The 27379-nt window shown below is 45.2% G+C and overlaps 2 protein-coding genes across 5 annotated transcripts in view; one reads left to right on the top strand and one right to left on the bottom strand.

The window, feature by feature from the left end:
* Positions 1–2138, bottom strand: part of ANKS4B (ankyrin repeat and sterile alpha motif domain containing 4B) — a 6379-nt gene extending 4241 nt beyond the window's left edge. Inside the window, exons 1-2 of one of the 2 annotated variants that reach the window (XM_058157668.1) lie at positions 2080–2138; positions 1016–1419 (exon numbers count right to left, since the gene is read on the bottom strand). In XM_058157668.1, coding sequence (XP_058013651.1) covers positions 1016–1179 — 164 coding nt within the window. In that variant the 5' untranslated portion in view covers positions 1180–1419; positions 2080–2138. Of the gene's footprint in view, positions 1–1015; positions 1420–1942 lie in introns of both variants that reach the window. The other variant, XM_058157667.1, reaches the window with a different exon arrangement.
* ZP2 (zona pellucida glycoprotein 2) lies at positions 2052–27379 on the top strand. 3 transcript variants are annotated; one of them, XM_058157664.1, is made up of 18 exons: positions 2052–2179; positions 3459–3517; positions 5512–5598; positions 5838–5932; positions 7457–7624; positions 8870–8914; positions 10341–10541; positions 12026–12122; positions 12661–12842; positions 14106–14238; positions 15435–15616; positions 16333–16424; positions 18465–18589; positions 21319–21508; positions 22946–23081; positions 24660–24756; positions 26094–26174; positions 27230–27379. In XM_058157664.1, the coding sequence occupies exons 1-18, from the start codon at positions 2058–2060 to the stop codon at positions 27358–27360; spliced, it is 2223 nt and encodes a 740-aa protein (XP_058013647.1). In that variant the 5' UTR covers positions 2052–2057; the 3' UTR covers positions 27361–27379. The 3 variants fall into 3 exon arrangements, with proteins under 3 accessions (XP_058013647.1, XP_058013648.1, XP_058013649.1); XM_058157665.1 differs by lacking the exon at positions 2052–2179 and adding an exon at positions 3311–3365; XM_058157666.1 differs by lacking the exons at positions 2052–2179; positions 3459–3517 and adding an exon at positions 4288–4766.

Below are 27379 nucleotides of genomic sequence, written 5' to 3'. Positions count from 1 at the left end.
CCATTGACAGATAGCCTTTGACTTACAACCATTTGCTCAGTGACCATTCGAAGTTACAACGGCACTGAAAAAAAAATGGCTTATGACCGTTTTTCATTGATGCAGCATCCCCATGGTCAAGGCCGTGGTGGGATTCAAATAATTTAACAACCTGTTCTCTGCTGTAATGACCAGCTGGGTAGGCATGGCTCAGTGGCCATGTGGCCATGTGGGCGTGGCCTACTCAACATCACTCACGTCGATGGGCGCTTCGCTTTAGCTGTTACAATATAATAAGGGTTAACCAGAGAGGTAGTTTCTGTAAGCATACAGAAGAATCTGTAAAGAATTCTTCTGTAAGAATCTTCTGTAAAGATTAGACTAGAAATAACACCAGAAGGTTTCAGTTCCTTACAGGATTAGCCCTGTAAAGTGGGGGGAAAAAAAGAAAATAAGATTTGTTCCAATAACCGGCTCTCCCGAATATGTGCAAACCAGCTGAATCCCACCACTGGGTCAAGGGATCAAAATTCAGTCGTTTGGCAACTGACTCGTATTTATGACGGTTGCAGTGTCCCGGGGGGTGTGTGTCACGTGATCCCCTTTTGCGACCCTCTAACAAGCAAAGTCCATGTGGGAATCCAGATTCACTGCACAGCTATGCAACTAATTTAACAACTGCATCGGGAGCTTGACACAACTCCATTTGGAGACGTGACACAACTGCCCACCCTCCTGCCACCCCACCCTTCTCAGCTCAGTCTTCAAACCAGAAAACTAGGTTGATTAGGACAACTTGGGTCTCCAAATTCGGCAACTTTTAAGACTTGTGGACTCGAACTCCCAGAATTCCCCAACCAGCCAGCACGGAGACCTTTAAGCATGGGGAATTCTGGGAGTTGAAGCCCACAAAGTCTTAAAAGTTGGCAAGGTTGAAGATCCTTAGATTTGGACCCTCTCTTCTTCTTCTTCTTCTTCTTCTTTTCTTCCCCAAAGATTATTTGGTGGTCGGGAAGCCCAAGCCTGCCCCACTCACCCCCGCCTGCAGACGATTTCCAGAGCTTCGACGTTGCCGTGGTATGCCACCAGGAGGGTGGGCGTCATGCCATCCGCATCGGCGGTGTTGAGATCCTTTCGGGTGGCTTCTTTGAGTAATTCCAGGTTGCCGTCCGCAGCTGCTCGGTGGAAGCGCGTGGACATTTTCCCCCGTCTCTGGTTTGTGGTTTTTGTCCTGTCCGTTGGTCGTGAGAAAATGAGGCGGAGGCCTGCTCAGCCCCACGGTTCTCCAAAGGCGGTGGCTGTTTAATCCCAGCAGACGGGGCACTTTGATGACACAGCAGATGACGAGGGAAGCAAAGGTTATTTTCCCTGCGATTTATTTGCATAGGAGATTTCATACTCCAGAGAGCCGGAGGGTGGAAAATCTTACAGCCTTGGCTGCTGTTTACAAAAAAAAAGAAGGAGAAGATAATAATAAAGGGAGGTGCGCTTTAGAAGACTTGTATTTATTTCGTAAATTTATACACCCACTCAATTCACACCCAGGTGACTTAACTAGGTGTATGGCGTTAGCTGTGAGAGCCAGAAATTGGGAGACTGTGAGTTCTAGTCCTACTTTAGAAACCAGGAGGCTTTGAGTTCTAGTCCTACCTTAGGAACTAGGAGGCTGTGAGTTCTAGCTCTACCTTAGAAACCGGGAGGCTCTGAGTTCTAGTCCCACCTTAGAAACCGGGAGGCTCTGAGTTCTAGTTCCACCTTAGAAACCAGGGGGCTGTGAATTCTAGTCCCACTTTAGAAACCGGGAGGCTGTGAGTTCTAGTCCCACCTTAGAAACTGGGAGGCTGCGAGTTTTAGTTCTGCTTTAGCCATGGAGCTGCCAGTGATGAAAGGAAAATGCATTTTTTAAACCTATCTGGAATTAGTTGAGAATGCTGGATGGGGGATTCTGGGAATTGAAGTCCACTTATCTTAAAGTTGCCAAATCTGAAAAACATTGTATGGGGATGGATGAGTTGCTCTTTTTTCTTCTTCTTCTTTTCATCACCGAGAAAACCTGACCGGAGGATGCCAAATTTAGGATGGAAACTGAGAGATCAAGACCTGCGATCCACAAAGCCTTTAAGCCTCGCTCCGTTGGAACCGCCTCGGTTGACATGGGTGATACCGGTGACAGCCTGGTCCGCTGTACGATTCCTGGCGAGTAAGTCGGTTGGGCTCTCTAGGACCCGCCCCGAGTCAGGGAAGAGGCGACCTCCAGGGGATTTTTCACAGCAAGCAACCCCAACCTGGGACAGGCTCTACAGCCGGGGATGCGGGGAGAGAGATCGGGCTACAACCGCCTTTGGGAACTGGACGGCCCCGACTCTGAGCGTGCAATTCGGGGGGAGGGTTTCAACTGAAATGTGAAGGGGTTTGCAAGCGTGGCTGAGGATCGGAATTGCGCGCTTGCAAAGTAGTGGCAGATAAGCCAAACCTTGAGGGAGGAAGGGAGGGAGAGGGAGAGGGAGAGGGAGAGGGAGAGGGAGAGAAAGAAAGAAAGAAAGAAAGAAAGAAAGAAAGAAAGAAAGAAAGAAAGAAAGAAAGAAGGAAGGAAGGAAGGAAGGAAGGAGGGAGGGAGGGAGGGAGGGAGGGAGAGGTGGAGTGCGGGAGGGAGAGAGAGAGAGAGAGAAAGAAAGAAAGAAAGAAAGAAAGAAAGAAAGAAAAGAGGAAAGGAGGAAAGAAAAAGAGAGAAGGAGGAAGGGGAGGGGAGGGGAGGGAGGAAGAAAGAAAGAAAAAGAGGAAAGAAAAAGAGAAGAAAGAAGGGGAGAGGAGTGGAGTGGAGGGAGGGAGGGAAAGAGAGAGAGGGAGAGGAGAAAGAAAAAAAAAGAAAGAAAGAAAGAAAGAAATAGAGGAAAGGAAGGAGGAGTAGAGGGGAATGGAGGGAGGGAGGGAGGAAGAAAAAAAGGGAGGGAGGGGAAGAGACAGAGAAGGAGGGAGGGAAGGATGGAAGGAAGGAAGGAAAGAAGGAAAAAAGAAAGAAGGAAGGAAGTGGGAGGGGAGAGGAGCGGAGTGGAGAGAGGGAGTGAGGAAGAAAAAGAAAAAGAGAAGAAGAAAAAAGAGGAGGGAGGGAGGGAGGGGGGAGAGAGAGAAGAAAGAAAGAAAGAAAGAAAGAAAGAAAGAAAGGTAGCCGAGCGCTACCGGAGAGTAACCCTCCCCAGCCCAGCTGAACAGAACGTGAGAACTTTGCGAGTTGGGACCGGCTTTGCGCATGCGCGTTGAAAGCCCGTGCGGGCTATAAAAAACCCCGCAGCGGGCGTCTAAGGTGCGAGGCTGAAGCTTACACGGTCTGCTTTGCCCCGGGCGGATAGGATGGGGCTGCCTGTGGGTTGGGCGTTTTGCAATGCGTGGTAAAGTTTCATTAGTTTTCTTAGGCGTGGGAAGGGGCAGCCGGTCGTATGAATGCAGACACGCTGAGTGTTGCTTTTGTTTTCTGCTTTTAGGCTCTTCTTTGGCTACTTTCTAAGCAGTATTTTTACCTCCGGAGCTCTCGATTTCCCAGGTAACGGGAATTTCTCTTGGTTTGGAATGGGATATTCCAGGAAGTATCTTGGTTTCCCTCTGGCTAATGTTGGGAACAAACTAGGTTTGCTCCTAAAGTTCAGGGTCTACAGCATACTCTGTTTCCCCCCCTCCCTCGCCCCCAGCAAGCATTCAAAACAATGTGCCAAACCATCAATTCTGGTTTCTAAACCATGGCTAATCCCTAACTGAACAAACTACAATCGATCTGAGCACCTTGGGTGAAGCTGGGTGGCTAAGCCATAGTGTAGTCGCCTTCCTTTGGCTTAATGTGGGGTGAAAACTTAGACATGGTGCCGTTAACCTGGTTTGATGGATTGAGTGAGTGCTGTTGGCGGTAATCTCCTATTGTAGCCTAACCAGGATGCAACAGAGATGGGATAAATTGTCAAATTTGTCTTAAATCCTCGCCCCCCCCTCTTATTGGTTTGGTATTAATGTGTGTTTCCCAGCTGCTGTGGTGATAAACCAGAGATTACCTGTGATTTAAAGGCATCTTAAAGCTCTGGTTTAGACCAGAGGTCTCCAACCTTGGCAACTTTAAAACTTGTGGACTTCAACTCCCAGAATTCCTCAGCCAACTTTGCTTTGCTGGCTGAGGAATTCTGGGAGTTGAAGTCCACAAGTCTTAAAGTTACCAAGGTTGGAGACCCCTGGTTTAGACAGTAAGCTAAAACCAAGTAATTCAATTAGACATAGCTTAGTGTGGTATCAATCCAGCCCATTATATTTTCTCTGCTGTTTTACTCTTGAGCCTTTAAAATGACCCACAACAACCCTGTGAGGTGGGTTGGGCCCAAAGTCACCCAGGTTGGTTTTCAGGCCCAAGGGGAGACTAGAACTTGCCATCTCCTGGTTATTGGCTCAAACTTGCTCAGTTGGCTTTCATGGCTAAGGTAGGACTAGAACTCGTGGCCTCCTGCTTTTTAGCCTGGTGCCTTAACCACCAGGCCAAACTGGTATAGTATAGGGGCTTCCTGCTTGAGCAGGGGGTTGGACTAGAAGACCTCCAGGGTCCCTTCCAGCTCTTGTTATTCTGGTAACAGAATAACAACAAACCAACCGAATAATAGAACTACGGCTCTAGATAATATAAAGCAGAAATTAGCCACAGTTTAATGTGATGTCAATCCAGCCCCTCATGTTCTCCTTACTGTCATGATGTGCCCCTTGATGTCATCCTCTGAACACTTAACATGACCATCAATGGTATCTCCTGGTATCTTCAGGTGGGTCGGTTCTTGGAGCCAAACAATAGTAGAATATATTAGAATATAGAGCAGAAATAGAAATCACTCAAGAGTGACAGTTTGGGTTGAAGAACTTGGATCAACATGGGCTTCATCTTTCGTTACCTGCTGAGCAATATCTTCAGCACTTTGATCTTGGAAAGATGAAAATTAGTTAGCTAGTTACAGGAAGGACTTCCCCAGCTGGCTTGACTTGACATGGCTGGCTGGGGAATTCTGGGAGTTGAAGTCCACAAGTCTTAAGGTTGCCAAGATTGACCATCCTTAGCCTTAGTCTGCAACCTTAAACACTCAAAAGAGCCATTTGGACCCATTTCCCACAGAAAAAAAAATACCAGGAGCCACAAAACCCTTCCTATGCCTGACTATTTCTTGAGTGGCCACAAAACTAGCATATGTAGTTGAATTAAATGTTCTGTTTTCTTCTGAAATTTTTCTTTTCTTGGATTTATCCATGGTTGGCCTACGGGGGGGGGTGTTGAAAAACTCAATAAATTCAGTGCTGGCAGGTGTTGCACATTGGCGGTTGTGACGCATATTTTGAGTGACAGGGAACCGCAGCAGAGGGGTGAAAGAGCCACAGGAGGCTCCAGAGCTGCAGGTTGCTGTCCCCTGGCCTAATGGAGATCTTGCTATAGGTACGGCTCAAACTCTGTGGTGCTATCTTGATCCGTTTTCTGGACAAGGGGTATCAAGAAAAGGTGGGGCTTATCTTTTATGACAGGTACGGTGTCTTGCCACGATGACCCGTGGCGAATTTGGCTGCCAAAGGAAGTTGCCAACTTGAGTTCCTGGGACATAGACATTCTCGGTACGTTTAATCCTTCTTCAACTATTTGGACTCTTCGGTTTTGAATGGTGGATGCTTTTAGGAATGGGTTGTGTCTAACTCAAGGGTCTTCAAACTTGGCAAGTTTAAAGACTTGTGGACTTCAACTCCCAGAATTCCTGAGCCTAACATGACTGGAGGAGGAATTCTGGGAGCTGAAGATCACAAGTCTTAAAGCTGTCAAGTTTGAAGGTTTAACCCTTTGGCTGGTTTTTCTATAGATGGCAGTGGTGATGACATGGAGGACTGCCGTTACCAAATTGACTACGGAAAGCAAGTGTTGATGGTTGGGCACCAGAACTGTACTGAAATGGAGGTATGAGGTTCTCTGAATAATGTGGACTGGGGAATTCTGGGAGTTGAAGTCCCCGCATCTTAAAGCTGCCAGGTTTGAAAAACACTGGTCTATAAAGCAAGGGGTCTCCGCACTTGGCAATTTTAAGACTTGTGGACTTCAACTTCCAGAATTCCTCAGCCAGCCTGGGGAATTGAATGGCGTTGAAGCCCACAAATCTTAATATTACCAAGTTTGGAGACTTCCTGGTCTAAAGGATAAAGGGGTTGAACTAATCAAGGAGAGAAGCAACCTAGAACTAAGGAGAAATTTCCTGACAGAACAATTAATCAGTGGAACGACTTGCCTCCAGAAGTTGTGAATGCTCCAGCACTGAAGGTTTTTAAGAAGAGGTTGGATAACCATTTGTCTCCTCCTGAGCAAGGGGTTGGACTAGAAGATCTCCATGGTCCCTTCCAACTCTGTTAGCCTGTTATCGGGTGGGCTGCTGGGGGTTTGAAGGGGTTCGGGAGAACCTCTAGCTAAGATTCTGTGCAGTTTGGAGAACCCCCAAATCCCATTCCTGGTTGGCTCCGCCCACCCTGCCTAGGAGTCCCCATGCAGCCTGTTTTGGATGCAGGTAAGTGCAAGGCGACAGGGATGCGGTGGCTCAAGGGCTAGTACGTTCAGCTTGTCGATCGAAAGATCGGCAGCTCAGCGGTTCGAATCCCTAGTGCTGCCGTGTAACGGGGTGAGCTCCCGTTACTTGTCCCAGCTTCTGCCAACCTAGCAGTTTCGAAAGCATGTAAAAATGCAAGTAGAAAAAATAGGGACCACCTTTGGTGGGAAGGGAACAGCGTTCTGTGTGCCTTTGGCGTTGAGTCATACCGGTCACATGACCACGGAGACGTCTTCGGACAGCGCTGGCTCTTCGGCTTTGAAACGGAGATGAGCACCGCCCCCTAGAGCTGGCAACGACTAGCACATATGTGCGAGGGGAACCTTTACCTTTACCTTTAAGTGCAGGGCACGCACGGAGCTCGGGGAGGGCAAAAACACCAGCCTACCAGAAGTTTGGGAAGGTCGGAAACTGGCCCATTTCCAGCCTCCAGAGAGTCTTCGGAGCCTGGGGAGGCTGTTTTAGCCCTCCCGGAGACTCGAGGAAAGCCTCAGGAGCCCAGGGAGGGCAAAAAAGCCCCCCCCCGCTGTGGTGCACGCCCACCATGGCCACGCCTATCCAGCAACCGGGCAAAGAACCCTTTGCTAAAAGTTTTGAAGCCCACCCCCTTGCCTGTTGTTCTATTAAAATGCAGAAAAGGGAGTTTAAAAAAAAAAAGGAAAAGGAAAAAATGTGGACTAGTTTTCAGCGCTTAGCAAAATTTGAACAATGGTGGAGCAACGGTGTCCCTTTGTGGAGGGTCCACATGCAAACCAACGATGTGCTTGGTTGGGCTCTTGCGGGAATTGCTAACCCTTCAGCGGAAAGGAGTGGATCTGTTTGTGAAGCTGCTCTTTGGGAATGCACGGCTTCGTCGGACGGTGTCTCTCTGCCGTTTCTATTCCCAGGATAACAAGCCGCGTCTGAGATTCAGGTTGCAGTTCAACGACACAGAAGGGCTTCGGCCCCAGAACGAAACTTACAGCGTCGACTGCGAGACCCTCCAAGCTGATGAGGCGGTTGCCGACAACGGCTTCGCCAGTGCTACTACGAACTGCACCAAAAACGTCATGGCAGTAAGTCTTGAGGGCAAGGTTGGCTGCCCATCATCATTCTGCCTAATTCCCAAGTACGGTCTCATGTATATTTTACCCGTGTAGTAGGGCTTTTACTTTGATCCTTCTCATGTTAGTATCATGAGGATTATCACACTGTTGTTTTGCACGTGAACTGAGAGCTTCTGCACCGGAGACAAATTCCTTGTGTGTCTAATCCTGCTTGGCCAAATAAAGTATTGCGGTCTCTATTCCAGTGATGGCTAACCTGAGTGCCCAAAGCATGCATGTACCCAAACCCTCAAAATGCAATGCACGCTCACCCCCCTGTGCATGCGTACATGCCCCTGGCCCCCCATGCCCGCCCATGTGGCCCCCCTGCACATGCCCTGCCCCCCATGCATGCACATGCGTGTGCCCCCCGCATGTGCCCTGCCCCCTGCACATGCACACATGGGCTCCCCGCACGCATCCTGTCCCCTAGCCCATGCACGCATGGCCCCCCCCGCACGTGCCCTGTCCCCCCCACATGCATGGCAGAGACCTGACAACCAGCTGGCCGGTAGGAGGTGCTGAACTGGGGAAAGGGCTCGCGTGCCCACAGAGAGGGCGCTGCGTGTCACCTGTGGCTGAAGTGCGATAGGTTTGCCATTACAGCTCTATTCCATTCTCTATTCTATTTTCTATTCTATTCTCTCTTATTCTCTCCTATTCCTATTTCATTCTGTTTTCGATGCTATGCTATGCTTTGCTTTGCTTTGCTTTGCTCTTTTCTATTCTTTTCTATTCTTATTCTTATTCTTTTCTATTCTTATTCTTTTCTATTCCATTCTTCTCTTCCCTTCCGAACCTTATGATTCTTGACGAATGTGTCTTTTCTTTTATGTACACTGAGAGCGTATGCACCAAGACAAATTTCTTGTGTGTCCAATCACACTTGGCCAATAAAAAAATTCCTCTTCTCTTCTCTTCTCTTCTCTTCTCTTCTCTTCTCTTCTCTTCTCTTCTCTTCTCTTCTCTCTATTCTTTACTCAATTCTCTACTCTCTATTACTCTCTTCTATCCCTCTTCTTCCCTCTTCTAGTCCTCTTCTCTCTTCTAATCTATTTTGTGTTTGTTGTGTGGCTTATGTCTTCTGTTGTAGAGATAGTCCTTGACTTACAACAGTTCGTTTCATGACCGTTTAAACTTCCAACTCGATTCTTTTCAGAGCATTGCCCTTGTTTTGCTATTCATGCTCATATCCGAATATCTTCCACTTTGTAGGTTACATTCCCAAGGCTGATCCCCAGTTTTCGGGATGAACTCACGGTATGTAATCCAACTTTCTCTCAGGCAAGCTGGTTGAATCGCATTTACCAATCAAATAACACTAGATGGGAAAAAAATCTATACTCTGCCTACTTGACTGGCTCACATTATAGCAGTGATTTATTTGATTGTGGTAGAGTGTGTGGTTTAATCACAGCTATTGACACAAAGTGCGGTTTAGTTGGGGGAAACAAATTCTGAATTTGTCTCTGTGATTTTAATTAGACTGTTTCCCCCCCCCCAAGCTTTCGAAATGTATGTGTTCGCTGATAATGAAAGCGCACAAATTAAATCTGGTTTTTTTCTTACATTGCTGTTTGGAGATTTAAAATTTTAGGAGGCAGCCTTCTGCACAGATGGTGGAGATTTTTGAATATCTCCAAGGTCCTCTCCAATAAATATCTTAATGTCAACATCCAGCTTGAGTATCCAAATAAAAGTCCAGGACCAATAAAAGTCTCAAGGCAAAACTAACTCCGAGATTCCCAGGCATCGGTTCATAGTATTAAACGATGATTTTCCCAGCCAAAGGCTTCCATGTAGACCAAGTAAACAAGTTCTCTTTGTTATGGGAACCATCTGCCTCAACTTCACACCTGTTAAGATGTCCTTGAAAAGTTGTTTAGCCAGCCAGCAGAACTGGCAGCAGATTTGGACAGTGAGGAGGTTGGGGAGGAACGTGGGCCGGTCCTGGAGTCTGGGGAAGGCTCGGACGATGGCTCTGAGTCAGAGGCAGAGAGGTGGTCAAGGCCATCTGGTAGTTCTTTGCTGCCTCTGGAATCTCCGGAGTATGACATCAGTGAGGCAGAAGAACAGCGTGAGCCTGTTCCCAGTGTCAACATGCGCAGAGCTGCCAGGAGGCAGGAATAATTAAGAAAACAGGGTCGACTTGGGAGTAAGGCTTGGAGTTGATTGGCCCCTCCCGTAAGACATAAAAGAGAAGCAAACGGGACGTGAGCTTTTGCAGGAAGCAGTTAGTTCATCTGGCCGATTCAAGATTTGAAACTTCTGTTTGTGACTCTGTGCCAAGTTTGGCCTTGCCCTGGGTCTGGATATTAGCTCTCCGGCAGCATTCCACGTGAGGCAGGTGGGTGTTGATAACCTTCCTCTGAGAGACTGTTTCATCAAGCCTTGCGGACTGTAAATGAAAGTAATTCGCCGCCGTATGCATTAAAGAGGTTTGCCGGGACTACGTATGTGCTGTTTAATTTCTAAGGAAGCCTAGGTCGGAACAAAAGTTTCCAGACACACTCAAGCTTCCATGGAGCTGCAGAAGTTTCGTTTCTCTAGTTAACTCGCTCGTAAGCAACATCGGAACGGGATGCTTTTAAAAGTGATGTCTGAAATTGGAGAGCAGATTCTGAAACGTGGTTAATGCAAACCTGTCTTGGTCCAAGAACTTTCTTAATGTTGTGGCTTTTTATAGGGCGGCCGGCCTGGACTGGGGTCTGCAGTGGGGTCTGAAGTGGCCTCTGCAATGGAGTGGATCGTATCGATCGAGGATAATGGCCAGATCCATCATTTGAGTCTCAGGCAGGCGATTCAAGAGGGCTACACTTTCTTTTCCGATGCCACTGATATCATTATCCAAGTCCCGTTTAATGCAAGAGGAGTTGCAGTTTTCAAGGTACAAGAAATGAGAAAATAGAGCTATAGGTGCCAGGATGCAGGCAGTCCTCGACATACAACAGTTTGTTTAGTGACCAAAGTTGCAACGTCATTGGAAAAAAATGACCAATGACCATTTTTCACACTTAAAGACTTTTGCATCATCCCCCCCGCCCCCGGTCACGTGATCAAAACTGAGCTACTTAGCAACTGGCTCATATTTATGACGATTTCAGTGTCTGGGATCATGTGATCCCCTTTTCTGACCGTCTGACAAGTAAAGTGGGTGAAATCCAGCAGGTTCTGACAGGTTCTGGAGAACCGGTAGCGGAAATTTTGAGTAGTTTGGAAAACCAGCAAATACCACCTCTGGCTGGCCCCAGAGTGGGGTGGGAATGGGGATTTTGCAGTATCCTTCCCCTGCCATGCCCACAAAGCCACACCACGCCCACAGAACCAGTAGTAAAAAAATTTGGATTTCACCACTGAAGTAATCAATGGGGAAGTGAGATTCATTTAATGCCCATGTCACCCACTTAACAACTGCCGTGATTCACTTAACAATTGCAGGATGAAAAATCGTAAAATGCAGCAAAACTCACTTAAGAACAGTTTTACTTAGCAATAGAAATTTTGAGCTCAGTTGTGCTCCTAAGTCAAGGACTACCTATAAATTCCCCATGTTTGGTATTACTTCTCCAGGACTGAGCTTTGAGGAAAGTGCTTTATTGTTAATAATTGTAGAATTTACGATTAGTTTTTTTCTTATTTGACTAACGTTTTTAGAATAGGTGGCCTCTACATTGATTGGTTTTTATTTTTTGTTTTTATCTTGCTTTTATTATTTTATAGGTAACTCAAGGTAGCAAACATTACCTAATATTTTTTTGTTTTTGTTTACATTTATACCCCGCCCTTCTCCGAAGACTCAGGGCGGCTTACAGTGTATAAGGCAATAGTCTCATTCTATTTGTATATTTTTACAAAGTCAACTTATTGCCCCCCCAACAATCTGGGTCCTCTGGGTCCTCTTGCTATTCCTTCCTCTTGCTATTTTCTTCTCAACAACAATCCTGTGAGGTGGGTTGGGCTGAGGGAGAGGGACTGGCCCAAGGTCACCTAGACAGCGGTCATGCCTAAGGCGGGACTAGAACTCTCAGTCTCCTGGTGATTGGCCCAAAGTCACCCAGCTGGCTTTCATGCTAAAGGTGGGACTAGAACTTACCATCTCCTGGTAAGTTCGCTCAAAGTCTCCCAGTTGGCTTTCATGGCTAAGGTGGTACTAGAACTCACGGCCTCCTGGTGATTGGCCCGAAGTCACCTAACTGACTTCCATGCCTAACGGTAATGATGTGCTATGAGATAATGGTGATGATGTAGTGATGGGCAGCCTTTCACTTTTAATGGTTTGGAGAAAGTGTCAAGACCTGCTTTAGGATTGGATATTGGCATAAAAACGTTTTAGAAGGTTAAAAGCATGAGACGTTACTATATGTCTTTCAGCAAGATGACCACGTGTTGTACACGGTAGCCATCAAGCTAACTTACGGGCCACCAGAACAGCGCCTGACTCTGGAATCAAGAATGATCTGCGCCCCAGGTGAAAACTTCCTTTCCCACATTCTGCGTCTAACTCAGATATGGAGATGTTGGCTTCAAACGTAGCTTTTCCATGTTCTTCCTCATAAGTTGATTCCTCCTTTCCTTTAACTGACACATTTTTGTCATGAAAAAAGAGCCACGTTTCCCCTTATCTTCCTTTCTTGATCCGAGTTTGTTTTCTCATAGCGGTAGGAAAGTGGGTGAATTGAATTCTGACACCTAGCCTGAGTTCAGAAAGTATACAAAGCTTGAATGTGATTTGTGGCTTAGCATGTAACCATTGTGGTTTGTAAATCATGATTCATGATTAAACGTTAGGCCTGAACATAGTAATGGGGTTATTTAACTAACTAGATAAACATAACGGGGTTGGTGCCATGTTACAGCCCATATTTTTTAGAGTTGGTATATTATGCAAGCTTCTTATCAGGGTTGAAGTTTTTCTTGGAAGAACCTCAACATGCAGAAGACCATCAAAAATTGGAGAAGGAAAATTGGTTTGGAAAATCTTCCATCTTTCCCCCCCAACTTTTCAGGCCCAGCAGTCTGTAGTTCGACCCACATGATGGTGATTCTCCCAGCTTTCCCAGGAAAATTGACAGCTGTCAGTCTGAATGAGAAGAACATTCCGGTACACCAACTTCAAGCCAATGGGATTGGTGTGGATACCAGAAAAGGAGTGAAGTTGTATATTCCCAAAAGTCTTCTGAACACTCGGGTAAGTTCCTTGAGTCCGAGGACATATTTCTTGAGGCAAATGTTGGGGGTTGTTTGGTGGCTGGGGAATTCTGGGAGTTGAAGTCTACAAGTCTTAAAGTTATCAAAATTGGAAACCCCTGGTCTTAAAGGTACAAGAGCTGGCTTGGGAATTCTGGGAATTGAAGTCCACTCTTAAAAGTTTCCTGGGTTCAGTAACAGTATCCTACCTAGAGTGTACCACAATCATCAGTCCTTTTTCTTAATTTTATTTTTAATCAACATAAGTGCTTAATGAACATTGCATTGTCTGAGTCATTTTGCTTATACAGTCCAATATTAATAATGATAATAATAGTAACTTTGTTGCTGGCAATCCTTATGATTTATATTGATATATTGACCATCAATTGTGTTGTAAATGTTGTACCTTGATGAACGTATCTTTTCTTTTATGTACACTGAGAGCATATGCACCAAGACAAATTCCTTGTGTGTCCAATCACACTTGGCCAATAAAAATTCTATTCTATTCTATAATAGTAATAGTATATTATTTATGTATATATAATAGTCTTTCAACTAGGGACATGGTGGCTCAGGCTAATACGCTGAGCTTGTCGATCAAAAGGTCAGCAGTTCAGCGGTTCGAATCCCTAGTGTTGTCGTGTAATGGGGTAAGCTCCCTTGACTTGTCCCAGCTTCTGCCAACCTAGCAGTTCAAAAGCACGTAAAAAATACAAGTAGAAAAAATAGGGACCACCTTTGGTGGGAAGGTAATAGCGTTCCGTGCGCCTTTGGTGTTGAGTCATTCCGGCCACATGAACACAGAGACGTCTTCGGACAGCGCTGGCTCTTCGGCTTTGAAACGGAGATGAGCACCGCCCCCTAGAGTTGGGAACGACTAGCACGTATGTGCGAGGGGAACCTTTACCTTTACGTTTAATAGTCTTTCATTATTTACTTGTACATAGTAATAATCTTTTATCTTCTAATTTCTACTTCTGTTATTGGTAAAACAAATTCTATGTTAAAAAATATTCTACTTCTTCCTTGTCCTTTATTTTTAGTGTCAGTCTATCCATCTCTGCACAGTCTAATATCTTTTTGATTATAGTCTCATCTGTAGGGAGTATCCTCATTCTTCCAATATTGTGCAAATACAATTCTCGCCGCTCTCAACCCATGTAATATTAAATGGTTAACCCTCAGCCCTAACCACTCCTCTGTCTTAAAATTGAAACGGATGAAAGCAGTGGAATAATTTTCTCTTTTGATTTTCTAGGTCTACAGAGATCATGATTGCTCAGGTTTTCAGTTGTACGTTGAGTCCTTGATGTTGAATTTTGACTACCGTGGGGAAATAGCCACCATGGTGAGCTATCCAGAATGCCCTTGTGAACAAAATGCACCAATAGGTGAGGATTTTAACATCGCTTTTAAAGGTAGATCTTCAGATGTGGCCTATGAAGGTTTAAACATGCTACCGTAGTTATGGGTCAACCATCTTCGGAAGCCCCAATGCAGAGAACATGCCACTTCCATTTTTCTACTTCAATTGACAAAAATCCACACACCTTTCTGCCTTATTTGCACGTTTTCTGACCAAAAAAATTGACATGGGCTTGGCTTTCCTGGTGAATTTAGATCCTTTAGCAATTTCTTCCTCCTTTTCTCTCCCCCGCACAAATGATAAAGCTATAATTTTGGGCCTGCTTTCTCTCTGGGATGGATATTGGGGTTTTATATTTAAGCTAACTGAGGACTATCTGTACTAAAATGTGTTAAATATGTCATAAGTCTCTCTGGGAGGTCCATCATAACTTCAAATGGTCACCGTGACAACTATCTGTAGTAAAATATGTTCAATATATCATAAGTATCTCTGGGGAGATCCATTGTAACTTTGAATGGTTGGTAAGTCAGGATTATCTGTGTTTGTATGTTAAATATGTCATAAGTATCTTGGGTAGTCCAATGTAATGTCGAATGGTGAGAACTATCTGTAGTAAAATATGTTCAATAGGTCATAAGTATCTCTGGGGAATCCATCGTAACATCGAATGATCATTAAGGGAGGACTATCTGTACTATAAATATGTTAAATGTGTCGTAAGTCTCTCTGGAAGGTCCATCGTAACGTTGAATGGTCACTAAGTGAGAACTATCTGTGGTAAAATATGTTCAATATGAAATAAATATCTTTGGGGAATCTCATTACATTGAATGGTCACTAAGTGAGAAGTATCTGTGGTAAAATATGTTCAATATGCCATAAGTATCTTTGAAGAATCCATCGTAACGTTGAATGGTCACTAAGTGAGAAGTATCTGTGGTAAAATATGTTCAATATGCCATAAAAATCTTTGAGGAATCCATCGTAAGGTTGAATGGTCGCTAAGTGAGGACCATCTGTACTAAAAAAAGGTCCAAAATCAGACAGACGTTGTTGATGTTCCTTAGTTGGGTCATAAAATGTCTGCAACCAACCAACCAATCTCCCTCAAAGAAGACCAAGAACTCCCTGATTCCACCCTGAGCTACATATATTCTCTTCAGTTGAACTCATTGTGGCTAATCATGGTGTATGACTTGATCCCCAACTTCCTTACAGTCACCATATGCACTCAAGACGGACACATGGATTTTGAGATAGCGAGCAGCAGTACGAAACCGGACTTAAACCTGGATACCCTCAGGCTTAGAGACCCAACCTGTGGGCCCGTCCGCTGGTCACCTTCGAAAGACCGAGTCCAGTTCCGTGTGCCACTGAACGGTTGCGGCACCACGGTGAAGGTGAGATCCTCCTTCAGATGAACCCAGTTGGTTCTCCTGCTTCACCGATACAGGTTGCCCTTGAATTACGACCACAATTGAGCCCCGAAGTTTTGTTGCTAAGGGAGACATCTGTTAAATGAGCTTGCCTCATTTTACGTCCTTTCATGCCACTGTTATTAAGTGAATCGGCACAGTAGTTAAGTTAGTAACACAGTTCTTAAGTGAATCTGGCTCTCCTCGCTGATTTGGCTTGTCAGAAGATGGCAAAAGGGGATCACATGTCCCCAGGATATTGCAACCGTTGTAAAAATGAGTTGACAAGTGGGCGAATTTTGATCACGTGACCACAGGGGTGTTGCAGAGTGGTGCGGTGGCCTAGAGGTGGAGCTCTCGCCTCACAGTCAGGAAGCTGTAAGTTCGATCCTAGGTAGAGAGGCAGCTATTTCTCTCTCTGGGCCCAATGGGAATTTATCTGCTGAGAAAACCTCCACATTGGCGACAGGAAGGGCATCCGGCCAGTAAACACCCTGCTAGCTCCATTCAGTTGCCCAGACACCACCCAGCAAGGGATTATGGGGTCGTTAAATGATGATGATGACCACAGGGGTGTGGCAATGGCCGTAAGTGTGAAAAACGGTCATAAGTCATTTTTTTTCAGTGCCATTGTAACTTCGAAGGTTCACTAAACGAATGGTTATAATCCGAGGACTATTTGTACCCTTTTGCGCTTCCAGGTTGTTGGTGAGAAAATGGTTTATGAAAATGAAGTGAGTTCTGTTTGGCCAGATCAACCCCCACGCTGGATCTCCAGAGACAGCGATTTCAGGTGAATCTGGCTTGGCTTTTATGTGGCGATCAAGATACCTCGATTTTCTGTGGGTATTTGTGCTTTCCCATTCGTGCGCAATGCCAGCAAAATTGGGGTTGCAAAGCGTTGCTCAAGACCACCCATGTGTAGGATTGCAATGGGTTTTTTTGTTTTTTGCAATATGCATTGATGATAAATACAATCAAAATTTGATTTTGCCGATCGGCCTAGCCGCTATTCCAGAGGTGGGTTTCAGCAGGTTCTGACCAGTTCTGGAGAACCGGTGGTGGCGGAAATTTTGAGTAGTTCAGAGAACCAGTAGTAAAAATTCTGACTTGCCCCGTCCCCATCTATTCTCTGCCTCCCAAGTCCCAGCTGATTGGGCGGAAATGGAGATTTTTGCAGTATCCTTCCCCCGGAGTGGGGTGGGAATGGAGATTTCACAGTATTTTTCCCCTCCGGAGTGGGGTGGGAATGGAGATTTTACAGTATCCTTTCCCCAGGAGTGGGGTGGGAATGGAGATTTTACAGTATCCTTCCCCCAGGAGTGGAGTGGGAATGGAGATTTTACAGTATCCTTCCTCTGCCACACCTACCAAGCCACGCCCACCAAGCCACACCCACAGAACCGGTAGTAAAAAAATTTGAAGCCCACCACTGCTCCATTCAGTAACCTTTGGAAGCGATGGATAAAATTTAAATTCCGGGTTTATCACTCAGTGCAGAGTTCATTGTTTTGAAACTTGTGTGCAGACAATATTAATAAGAGTTTATGCCATTGACCTCAATTATGTAACATTGATGTAGCTTTATTAATTCTGGATTGAATGAATAACCTCCCCCTGCTCTTGGTTGGTTCATGATTGAACACCAGATAACAAAAGAGGTTTCAGAAAAACCCAGCTCCTGCTTTAAAAAAAATCGTAACTGGATAGGTATGTCTCTGCCTTGCTACGTGGCGATTTCTGTAATCAATCAATCCTTCAGCATTTTTAGTTAGGATGATCATTTTAAAGCCGGGTTTTTGCGCTATTGTGTAAACGTGCATTTGAATACACGCTAATCTTTAGACTGTGATAGATCGATACGGCGGGTGGCTTTTATTTAACCCACTAAAGCCGAAATTCACATTATGAACGAGGGTGATGTGTAAACCCAGTCACGTAAGAAATAGGCTACAGTCCTTCAAATGCAAGAGGGCAAGAATAATAGAATTGAAATGAAAGAGGTTTTCATTCTTCTCATCCACCCCTCCGTTGACTATGAAATGAGAATACTGCCGATCTGAGCGGATGGGTTGGTTAAGAAGAGAACTTTTTGACTAAAAACAACATTGGAAGACGTGAAACTCTGACTGAACCTTGGCAGGGAAAATAAAATCTTTGAATGCAGATGAATTAGCAAGAGTGCAGAGAAGAGCAATAAAGATGATTAGGGGACTGGAGGCTAAAACATATGAAGAACGGTTGCAGGAACTCGGTATGCCTAGTTTAATGAAAAGAAGGACTAGGGGAGACATGATAGCAGTCTTCCAATATCTCAGGGGCTGCCCCAAAGAAGAAGGAGTCAAGCTATTCTCCAAAGCACCTGAGGGTAGAACAAGAAGCAATGGGTGGAAACTAATCAAGGAGAGAAGCAACCTGGAACTAAGGAGAAATTTCCTGACAGAACAATTAATAAGTGGAACGACTTGCCTGCAGAAGTTGTGAACGCTCCAACACTGGAAGTTTTAAAGAAAATGTTGGATAGCCATTTGTCTGAAATGGTGTAGGGTTTCCTGCCTGGGCAGGGGGTTGGACTAGAAGACCTCCGAGGTCCCTTCCAACTCTGATATTATTATAATATAATTTCCAGCCCTCTCTAAGCAGTTAAAGTCAGCCTTTTGCCCCCAGCAATCTGGCTCCTCATTTTACTGACCTCGGAAGGATCGAAGTAGTGGTGAAATCCAATTTTTTTTACAAGTGGTTCTGTGGGTGTGGCTTGGTGGGCGTGGTGTGGTTTCTGGTTACCTGTCCGGACTACCTCAAAGGGCTGACGTTACTCAACTTCTCTTTCCAGGTTGACGGTGGTTTGCTCGTACGAGAGTGCCGATACTTCCTTGAATGTCAGGATAAACACACTTCCTCCTCCTCAGCCTGCCATCAACCAAGGTCCACTTTCTCTTCTTCTTCTCATTTATCCAGGTGAGACATTTTAATTCATGGCTAGGTGGTGGGAGGTATTTCTTCATTGCAGTTTTACATCGTCTTCCTTCCAGTATCTAGAGCAGTGATGGCTTAACCTTTTTGCCATCGCGTGTCGGGGGGTGGGGGCAGGGGGTGGGTCACGCACTTGCCTGCCCACACCTATAATTCTATGCGCCCTGCCCCCGTGCATGCACGCACGATCCCCCTCCCCTGCTCTCCCCGCTCCTGGCACGCGATGGCCCGGTAGGCTCATTTTCCTCTCTCACCTGGCTCCAGAGCCTTTCTCGGAGTCTGGGTAGGGTCCGAAAGTTGGCAAACGGGCCATTTTTGGCCTCCAGGTGTGGGGTAGGGTGGGGAAGGCTGTTTTCACCCTCCCCAGACTCCTAGAAAGGCTCTGGAGCCAGATGAGAGAGAAAAATGGGCCTTCCCCATCACCCCCTGGAGGCCTTCCGGAGGCAGGAAGCTGAGCCGGAGCTGAGCTCGCGTGCCCACTATTATGGCTATGCATGCCACAGGTTCGCCATCATGGATCCAGAGCAGTATTTCTCAACCTTGGCAACAATTAAGATAAGTTGACTTCAACTCCCAAAATTCCCAGCGTGGCTGACTGGGGGAATTCTGGGTATTGAAGTCCACATCCCTTAAGGTTGCTAAGATTATGAAACACTGATTTCAGAGAATTGGATTCTTTGTTTATGAAACTGCTTGCCACGGTGGCGCAGTGGTTAGCGTGCAGTACTGCAGGCTACTTTTGCTGACTGCCGGCTGACTGCAATTCGGCAGTTCGAATCTCATCAGGCTCAAGGTTGACTCAGCCTTCCATCCTTCCGAGGTGGGTAAAATGGGGACCGAAATTATTGGGGGCAAGAGACTGACCCTTAGAGAGGGCTGTAAAAGCACTGTGAAGCAATATACAAGTCTGCTATTGCTTGGGAAGGGAGGGAGGGAGGGAGGGAGGGAGGGAGGAAGGAAAGAAGGAAGGAAGGAAGGAAGGAAGGAAGGAGTGGTGGCACAGTGGTTAGAAGGCAGTATTGCAGGCTAACTCAAAGCTCACTGCCAGGAATTCGATCCTGACCGGCTCAAGGTTGACTCATCCTTCCTTCTGAGGTGGGTAAAATGAGGACCCAGATTATTGGGGGGCAAGATGCTAACTCTGTAAACTGCTTAAGAGAGGGCTGTAAAGCACTGTGAAGCGGTATATAAGTCTAAGTGCTATGGCTATTGCCAGAAGTTTCAGGTAACGTAGATCCAATGTATCCATAGTTATCTGGATGAAGCTCTTTAAAAATATCCAAAGAGTTAAATTTACACACTTTGTAATGATTTCTGTAATTTGCATAATGACATCATTATAGAAATGACCTAAATTGCTGCAAATGATGTCCTTTTGTTTTTAAAAGACACTGGGAAGAAAGAGGGTGCCCTAATGGCCTATTTAAATTGAAGTCTCCTTCGGGTGTGCAATTAACGCACATAAACATAATTACGTGCACGTTGGGTTTTTTTTTTTGTCTTCTATCAAAACAGCGTGTGCCTTAAAAGGCTGCCGAACTAGAAAGTCGTACGTTTAAAAGGCTAAATTAAAACACAGCTGCCTATGTAGTATTTTTCCAATTTGGAAACACTACTGTAACTTGAAATCCAGTTTTAACTGCCTGGAGCCCACAGGGACTGAAGCGATCAATGAAATGGCATGAAATAAAACTTGATAAATGTGCTGAGAGAAATGGAGAAAAAAAAAAAAAGAGGACTTTAGATGCCTCGAATAACTACATTTTTCAGCACAAGTACTGAGGGCTTTTGGAACTGGGTTAAAGATCCTGGAGTCACAAATGACAACTTGGAAGCAAATGACAACTTGTTGCAATGCCACAGGGGTGAAATGCTCCCGGTTCGGACCGGATCACGCAATCCGGTAGCGATGGGGGCAGGTAGTTCGAAAAACCGGTAGCAAAAATCTCTGCCCCCCACTACCACCGCACACGCCTCGCTGTTCCTCTTCTCTGTTCCTCTTCTCTTCTCTTCTCGCTGTTCTCTTCTCTGTCCCTGAAACTCTCGGTGGTGATAAAGCTGCAAACGGCCTTAAATGACTGCCGCGGTGCTTCAAAGGACTGCACTACAGCTGATCAGCGCTGTAGGTGGCTAGTAGACTGGTGCCTCTATTTTTAAAGAAGATAGACCAGTGCCTCCCCAAAAAAAGGCAATTAGTAGACTGGTGCCTCTATTTTTAAAGAAGGTAGACCGGTGCCTCTGTTTTTATTTATTTATTATTTATTTATTATTTAAATTTGTATACCGCCCTTCTCCCGAAGGACTCAGGGCGGTTCACAGCCAAGTAAAAATACAATAATATAAATACAAATTAAAATACAATTAAAAAACTTATTTTTAAAGAAGGTAGACCGGTGCCTCCAAAAAAAAAAGGCAATTAGTAGACCGGTGCCTCTATTTTTAAAGAAGGTAGATCGGTGCCTTCCAAAAAAAAGGCAATTAGTAGACCGGTGCCTCTATTTTTAAAGAAGGTAGACCAGTGCACTTCCAAGTTTTGTATATTTTATGATTTATTATTACTGGCCATGCCCATTCAGTCACCTGACCACCTACAAATTAAGCCATGCCCACAGAACCGGTAGGGAAAATTTTTAGATTTCACCCCTGGAATGCCACCAGAGTTGGCAGCCCTGGGCAGGAAGTAGCCGTTCCAGAGATGGTTTCTTGTTTTGCAGATCAATCCTACTCGGTTCCTTACACAGACGACCAATATCCACTTGTGAAATACCTGCGAGAGCCCATTTTCCTGGAAGTTCAAGTACTTAACCGAAATGACCCAAACATCCATTTAATGTTGGAGAACTGCTGGGCTACCCTATCCTTAGAACCTACTTCTTTGCTACGCTGGAACATTGTGGTTGATGGGTAAGTGGCCTTTATTTTCTTTCTTACTTGTATCCTGCCTTGATTATTTTTCCAAACAACTCGTATTTGTAAATGTATCCAATGCGCTTTCCTCCTCCTATTTTCCCCACAACAACCATCTTGTGAGGTGGGTTGGGCTGAAAAGAGAAGGACTGGCCCAAAATCACCCAGCTAGTTTTTATGCCTGAGGCGGGACAAGAAGTCACTTGTCTCCTGGTGATTGGTCCAAAGTCACCCAACTGGTTTTCATGCCTAAGGCGGGATTAGAACTCACCGTCTCCTGGTGATTGGCTCAGTCACCCAACTGGTTTTCATGCCTAAGGCGGGATTAGAACTCACCGTCTCCTGGTGATTGGCTCAGTCACCCAACTGGTTTTCATGCCTAAGGCGGGATTAGAACTCACCGTCTCCTGGTGATTGGCTCAGTCACCCAACTGGTTTTCATGCCTAAGGCGGGACTAGAACTCACCGTCTCCTGGTGATTGGCCCAAAGTCACCCAGCTGGTTTTCATGGCTAAGACGGGACTTGAACTCATGGCCTCTCACTTTCTAGCTTGGTGCCTTAACCACTAGTTCAAACTTTCATGCTGGAAGAGGTCAAGGAGAAAGAGTCTTGAGCCTCTCACCAAATCATCCAAGATAAAAACCTAACAGAGTTGAACACGCAACCAGGTTTATGTTGTCTAAAGGTAATTGCATTTCTACCTGATGCAGTTAAGGAACACCAGTTATGAATGCAGCTGGAGAACCATTAGAGTGCATTCACACTGAGTGTGTGGCTCAAACCTTGTGCAAAAAGGTGGTGTAAATATGCAGAACCGTGAATTACGCAGCATTAGTTGGTAATAAGGGTATGCGGTGGCTCAGTGGCTAAGACGCTGAGCTTGTTGATCGGAAAGGTCGGCAGTTCAGCAGTTCGAATCCCTAGTGCTGCTGTGTAACAGGGTGAGCTCCCGTGACTTGTCCCAGCTTCTGCCAACCTAGCAGTTTCGAAAGCACGTAAAAAATGCAGGTAGAAAAATAGGGACCACCTTTGGTAGGAAGGGAACAGCGTTCCGTGCGCCTTTGGCATTGAGTCATGCTGGCCGCATGACCACGGAGACATCTTCGGACAGCGCTGGCTCTTCGGCTTTGAAACAGAGATGAGCACCACTCCCTAGAATCAGGAATGACTAGCACATATGTGCGAGGGGAACCTTTACCTTTACTTCGTAACAATACAGCCAGTCCCTGAAGACAGGATAATAATAATAATAATAATAATAATAATAATAATAATAATAATAATAATAATAATAATAATAATAATAATAATAACTGTTATTGTTATTATACAAAAATACACTGCTCGGCTAGTTGTTTCTAATCCATCCCCGCAGATTTTCCAAAGAGAGAAGAATGCACATTTTATTAACGCTGATTTGCTTCTTTTCATAGATGTGAATACGAACTTGATAATTACAAAACCATCTTCCATCCAATCGGCCCGGGGGTCAGTTATGCTAATTTCCGTCAAAGATTTGAAGTAAAGGCATTTGCTTTTGTCTCCGACGGCAAAGCTCTGTCCAATACCGTGAGTTACCACTAAAAATCCTTGCAAGATTGTTTTCTTCCTGCTGTAACTGGGGCAGTAATTGGAAAATTGCTGCTGTAATTTAAGCAGCCCATATAGAAACATCCCCACCCCACCCCCACTATTCTTGGTGTAGGTCCCCAGAATTCTCTCCCTCATTAGTAGCAGATTCATTTGCATGATTGCCGAAAATTGCTGGTGGAATTTCCTACGCTTTTACTGCTGAAAATTGAACACGGGTAGTCCTCCAACTTATTGCAAGAACGATTGCAGGAACTGGGTATGTCTAGTTTAATAAAAAGAAGGACTAGGGGAGACATGATAGCTGTGTTCCAATATCTCAGGGGTTGCCACAAAGAAGAGGGAGTTGGGCTGTTCTCAAAGCACCTGAGGGCAGGACAAGAAGCAATGGGTGGAAACTGATCAAGGAGAGAAGCAACTTGGAACTAAGGAGAAATTTCCTGACAGTGAGAACAATTAAATCAGTGGAACAATTTGCCTCCAGAAGTTGTGAATGCTCCAACACTGGAAATTTTTAAGAAAATGTTGGATAACCATCTGTCTGAGATGATGTAGGGTTTCCTGCCTGGGCAGGGGGTTGGATTAGAAGGCCTCCAAGGTCCCTTCCAACTCTGTTGTTACTATTATTATTATTATTATTATTATTATTATAACCATTCATTTAATGGCCAAAGTTACAAGGGAACTTATGGCTGCTTTTCGCACTTAAGATTGTTGCAGCAGCCTCCATGGGTCGCGTGATCAAAATTTGGACAACTTGGCAACTGACTCGTATTTATGACGGTTATAGTATACCGGAGACATGTTGGTCCCCTTTTGCGACCTTCTGACAAGTAAAGTTGATGGGGAAAGCTGGATTTGCTTAACAACTGGGTTACTAACTGAACAACTGCAGTGATTCACTTAACAAGTGGGCTAAGAAGGGTTGTAAAATGGGGCAAAATTCACTTATCGGCTATCTCGCTTAGGAACTTAAGAATTTGGGGTTCAGTTGTGGTCATTAAGTTGAGGACTACCTATATAGCAGTTTGAGAGTTATTTGTTCAGCTTTATTCTTGGGAGGAAGCTAAACCATATGAAGAATGGTTGCAGGAACTGAGTACGTCTAGTTTGATGAAAAGAAGGACTAGGGGAGACATGATAGCAGTGTTCCAGTATCTCAGGGGTTGCCACAAAGAAGAGGGAGTCAAGCTATTCTCCAAAGCACCTGAGGGTAGAACAAGAAGCAATGGGTGGAAACTAATCAAGGAGAGAAGCAACTTAGAACTAAGGAGAAATTTCCTGACAGTGAGAACAATTAATCAGTGGAACAACTTGCCTCCAGAAGTTGTGAATGCTCCAACACTGGAAGTTTTTAAGAAGAGATTGGATAACCATTTGTGTGAAGTGATGTAGAGTTTCCTGTCTAAGCAGGGGGTTGGACTAGAAGACCTCCAAGGTCCCTTCCAACTCTTGTTATTCTAAATTCATTGTAAATGTGTAGTAGCCCTACTGTGTTTTTTGCCTCTTAGTTGATCCACAGGAGCTGGTGGGCTGACAACTTTCTTCTTCTCTTAGGTTTATTTTCACTGCAGCGTTATCATCTGTGACAGACATCATCCAGATTCTCCCCTGTGTACTTCTCAGTGTCCTCGTTTTTCCAGAAAACGACGAGGTAAGGGGTTCGTCCTGAAAGTTCTCAGCTGAGATAAAGGCCAAAAAAAAGGGACGAAGGTATGGCTAAGCTAGTGTTGTGGTCCGCCAGCAGCTTGCGGAGCTAGCAATGGAATCAGATAGCGATGAGGCTGAGGTGAGGCCAGGGCCATCGGGAAGTGAGGTGCAGACTCCAGAGCCTCCAGAGGCTGACAGTAGTGAGGCAGAAGAACAGGAGGAGCCTGTTCCTAATGCATGCATGAGAAGAGCTGCCAGAAGGCAAGAGCAGCCCAAGCAAAGAGGACGACTCGGGAGTAGGGCCAAGAGATGATTGGCCTCTCCCTTAAGGCTTAAAACAGACCAGCAATGGCGTTTGGGCTTTGCCAGAAAACAATGTTGGTAGCTTCGTCTTCTGCTTCATCTACGTCTTGCATTTATTTTTGTGACTTGTGAACGTTTGCCAAGAAAGGCCTTTGGCAGTTTGCCTAATTGGACCAAGATAGGACTGAGGAATTTGTGTTGGGAGGAATTTGCTTTAATTTAGTTGAACTACACTGAGAATGAAGTAATTCTGAGCTGTTCGAATGAAGTTTGTTTGTTTTTTCACTGACTGAGTTTCCTACCACCTACCTGGGCCTGGGTCACAACAGCTAGCGCCTCCTTTCAATTTGTTTTCCACATTTAACACCAACCTGATTTCTTAATTGTTTCTCAACCTTGGCAACTTTTTAAGGTACACGGACTTCAACTCCCACAATTCCCCAGCCAATTCTGGGAATTGGAGTCCACACATCTTAAAATTGCCAAGGTTGAGAAACACTGTTCTAGATGGATTCATATTCTAAGCCACCCAGATTTACCCGGTGTTCGATAAATCAGACAGACAGACAGGCAGATGAGAGCGGTGTGGTGACCTAGCGGTGCTTGTCTCCCATTCAGGAAGGTTGAGAGTTCAATCCTAGGTAGCGGCAGATATTTCTCCCTTGTGCGCAAAGAAAAAATATCTGCTGTGAACTCTTATGTGGTGTCAGGAAGGGCATCTGGCCAGTAAATGCTCAGTTCCATCCAGTAGCCCTGGCTTTATCCTGAATTAAGGGACTACAGGGTCGTAAAAAGAGATGGATGGATGGATAGGTAGGTTGGTGGGTGGATGGGTGGACAGACGGATAGACAGACAGACAGACAGATATTAGATGGGTTGGTGGGTAGATGGACAGACAGACAGATACATACGTACATACATACACATACATATGTCAAATCTCTAAGAATTCTGGGAGATGAAGTCCCATCGTACTAAAAAGTGGCTTTTTGGATTGCGTCGTCTTATGGCAACAAAACACAATTTTCTGCCTACAGAAGCGGCAACGGAAAAGACTACAGTTGTGACTCTGCCACACGCTGTCATTTTGGTACCAGAGGAGCAATTTAAGATGCAAGGTACGTCATCCTTAATTATTGTAGCAATTGTGCAAAGGCTTTTGGGTGCCCTTGGGGGCCAGGTTACGTGAATACAGCAGAGGGCAGAAGCAGCACTGTGCCGAAAGTCGAAAAACCTAGAGAAGGGGGAAGAAGATATGAATTCCATCGCTGGAAGCTTTTAAGAATAGACTGGACAGCTGTTTATCCGGAATGGCATAGGGCAGGGATGGCTAAGCTTTTTGCCATCATGTGCTAGGAGTATGGGGGAGGAGGGGGTCACGCGCAAATGTGCCCACACCCATAATGCTATGCGCCCCATGTATGTGCGTGCGACCACCCTGCTCGTGGCACACAATGGCCTGGTGGGCCCGATAGGCCTGTTTTTTTTTTATTATTTATTTATTTATTTTGTCACAACAGTATATATAAGCATAAGCATAAGCATGAAAGTAACTATATAATATATAAGCATATATATATATAAGCATAAGTATGTAATAAGTATATTAATTGGATATAATGAAAGGAAACAATAGGACAGGTACAGTAGGCACGTTGGTGCTCTTATGCACGCCCCTTACAGACCGCGTAGGAATGGGGTGAGGTCAATAGTAGACAGTTTTTGGTTGAAGCTTTGGGGATTTTGAGAAGAGACCACAGAGTCAGGCAGTGCGTTCCAAGCATTAACAACTCTGTTACAGAAGTCATATTTTCTGCAATCAAGATTGAAGCGGTTAACATTAAGTTTAAATCTATTGTTTGCTCTTGTATTGTTGTGATTTCTCTCTCCCCAGGCTCCAGAGCCTTTCTAGGGGCTTGGGGAGGGCGAAAACATCCTTCCCCATCCCCCGAAGCCCTCTGGAGGCCGGAAGCGGCCTGCTTGCCGACTTCCTGCCATAGGTTCGCTATCACGGGCGTAGGGTATCTCCTGCCTGGGCAAGGGGTTTGGACTAGATGACCTCTAAGGTCCAAAGTCCAACTCTGTTCTACTGTTATTCACAGGTCTCTTTGCTGTGATCTCAAGCTGTTCATGTTCTCACCGTTTTTTATCTTTTTTGGTCTCCTTCCTCTAGGCCAGCAGAAGTTGAGCATCAAGGTGTGGATCGCTGTTTCTTCGATAACCGTGTTTGCCGTTTTGGCTACTATTGTGGTAGTCTTGGTTTCGTTATTCCGCAGGAGGAAAAGATCTGGCTTGATCAATTAAATAAAAAAATCCCTCGATT

This window comes from Ahaetulla prasina, chromosome 14 (assembly GCF_028640845.1).
Source record: "Ahaetulla prasina isolate Xishuangbanna chromosome 14, ASM2864084v1, whole genome shotgun sequence".
NCBI classification, from domain to species: Eukaryota; Metazoa; Chordata; class Lepidosauria; order Squamata; family Colubridae; genus Ahaetulla; species Ahaetulla prasina.
Note: the sequence above shows the minus strand (reverse complement) of the source record. Positions and strands in the feature narration are given on the sequence as shown.

Bases quoted from the DNA above. Each gene is read 5' to 3' on its own strand.
- ZP2 (XM_058157664.1), top strand. From the start codon at position 2,058: ATGGAAACTGAGAGATCAAGACCTGCGATCCACAAAGCCTTTAAGCCT. The intron at 2,180-3,458 runs GTAAGTCGGTTG...TTCTGCTTTTAG, and splicing joins CGCTGTACGATTCCTGGCGA to GCTCTTCTTTGGCTACTTTC. The intron at 8,915-10,340 runs GTATGTAATCCA...GGCTTTTTATAG, and splicing joins GTTTTCGGGATGAACTCACG to GGCGGCCGGCCTGGACTGGG.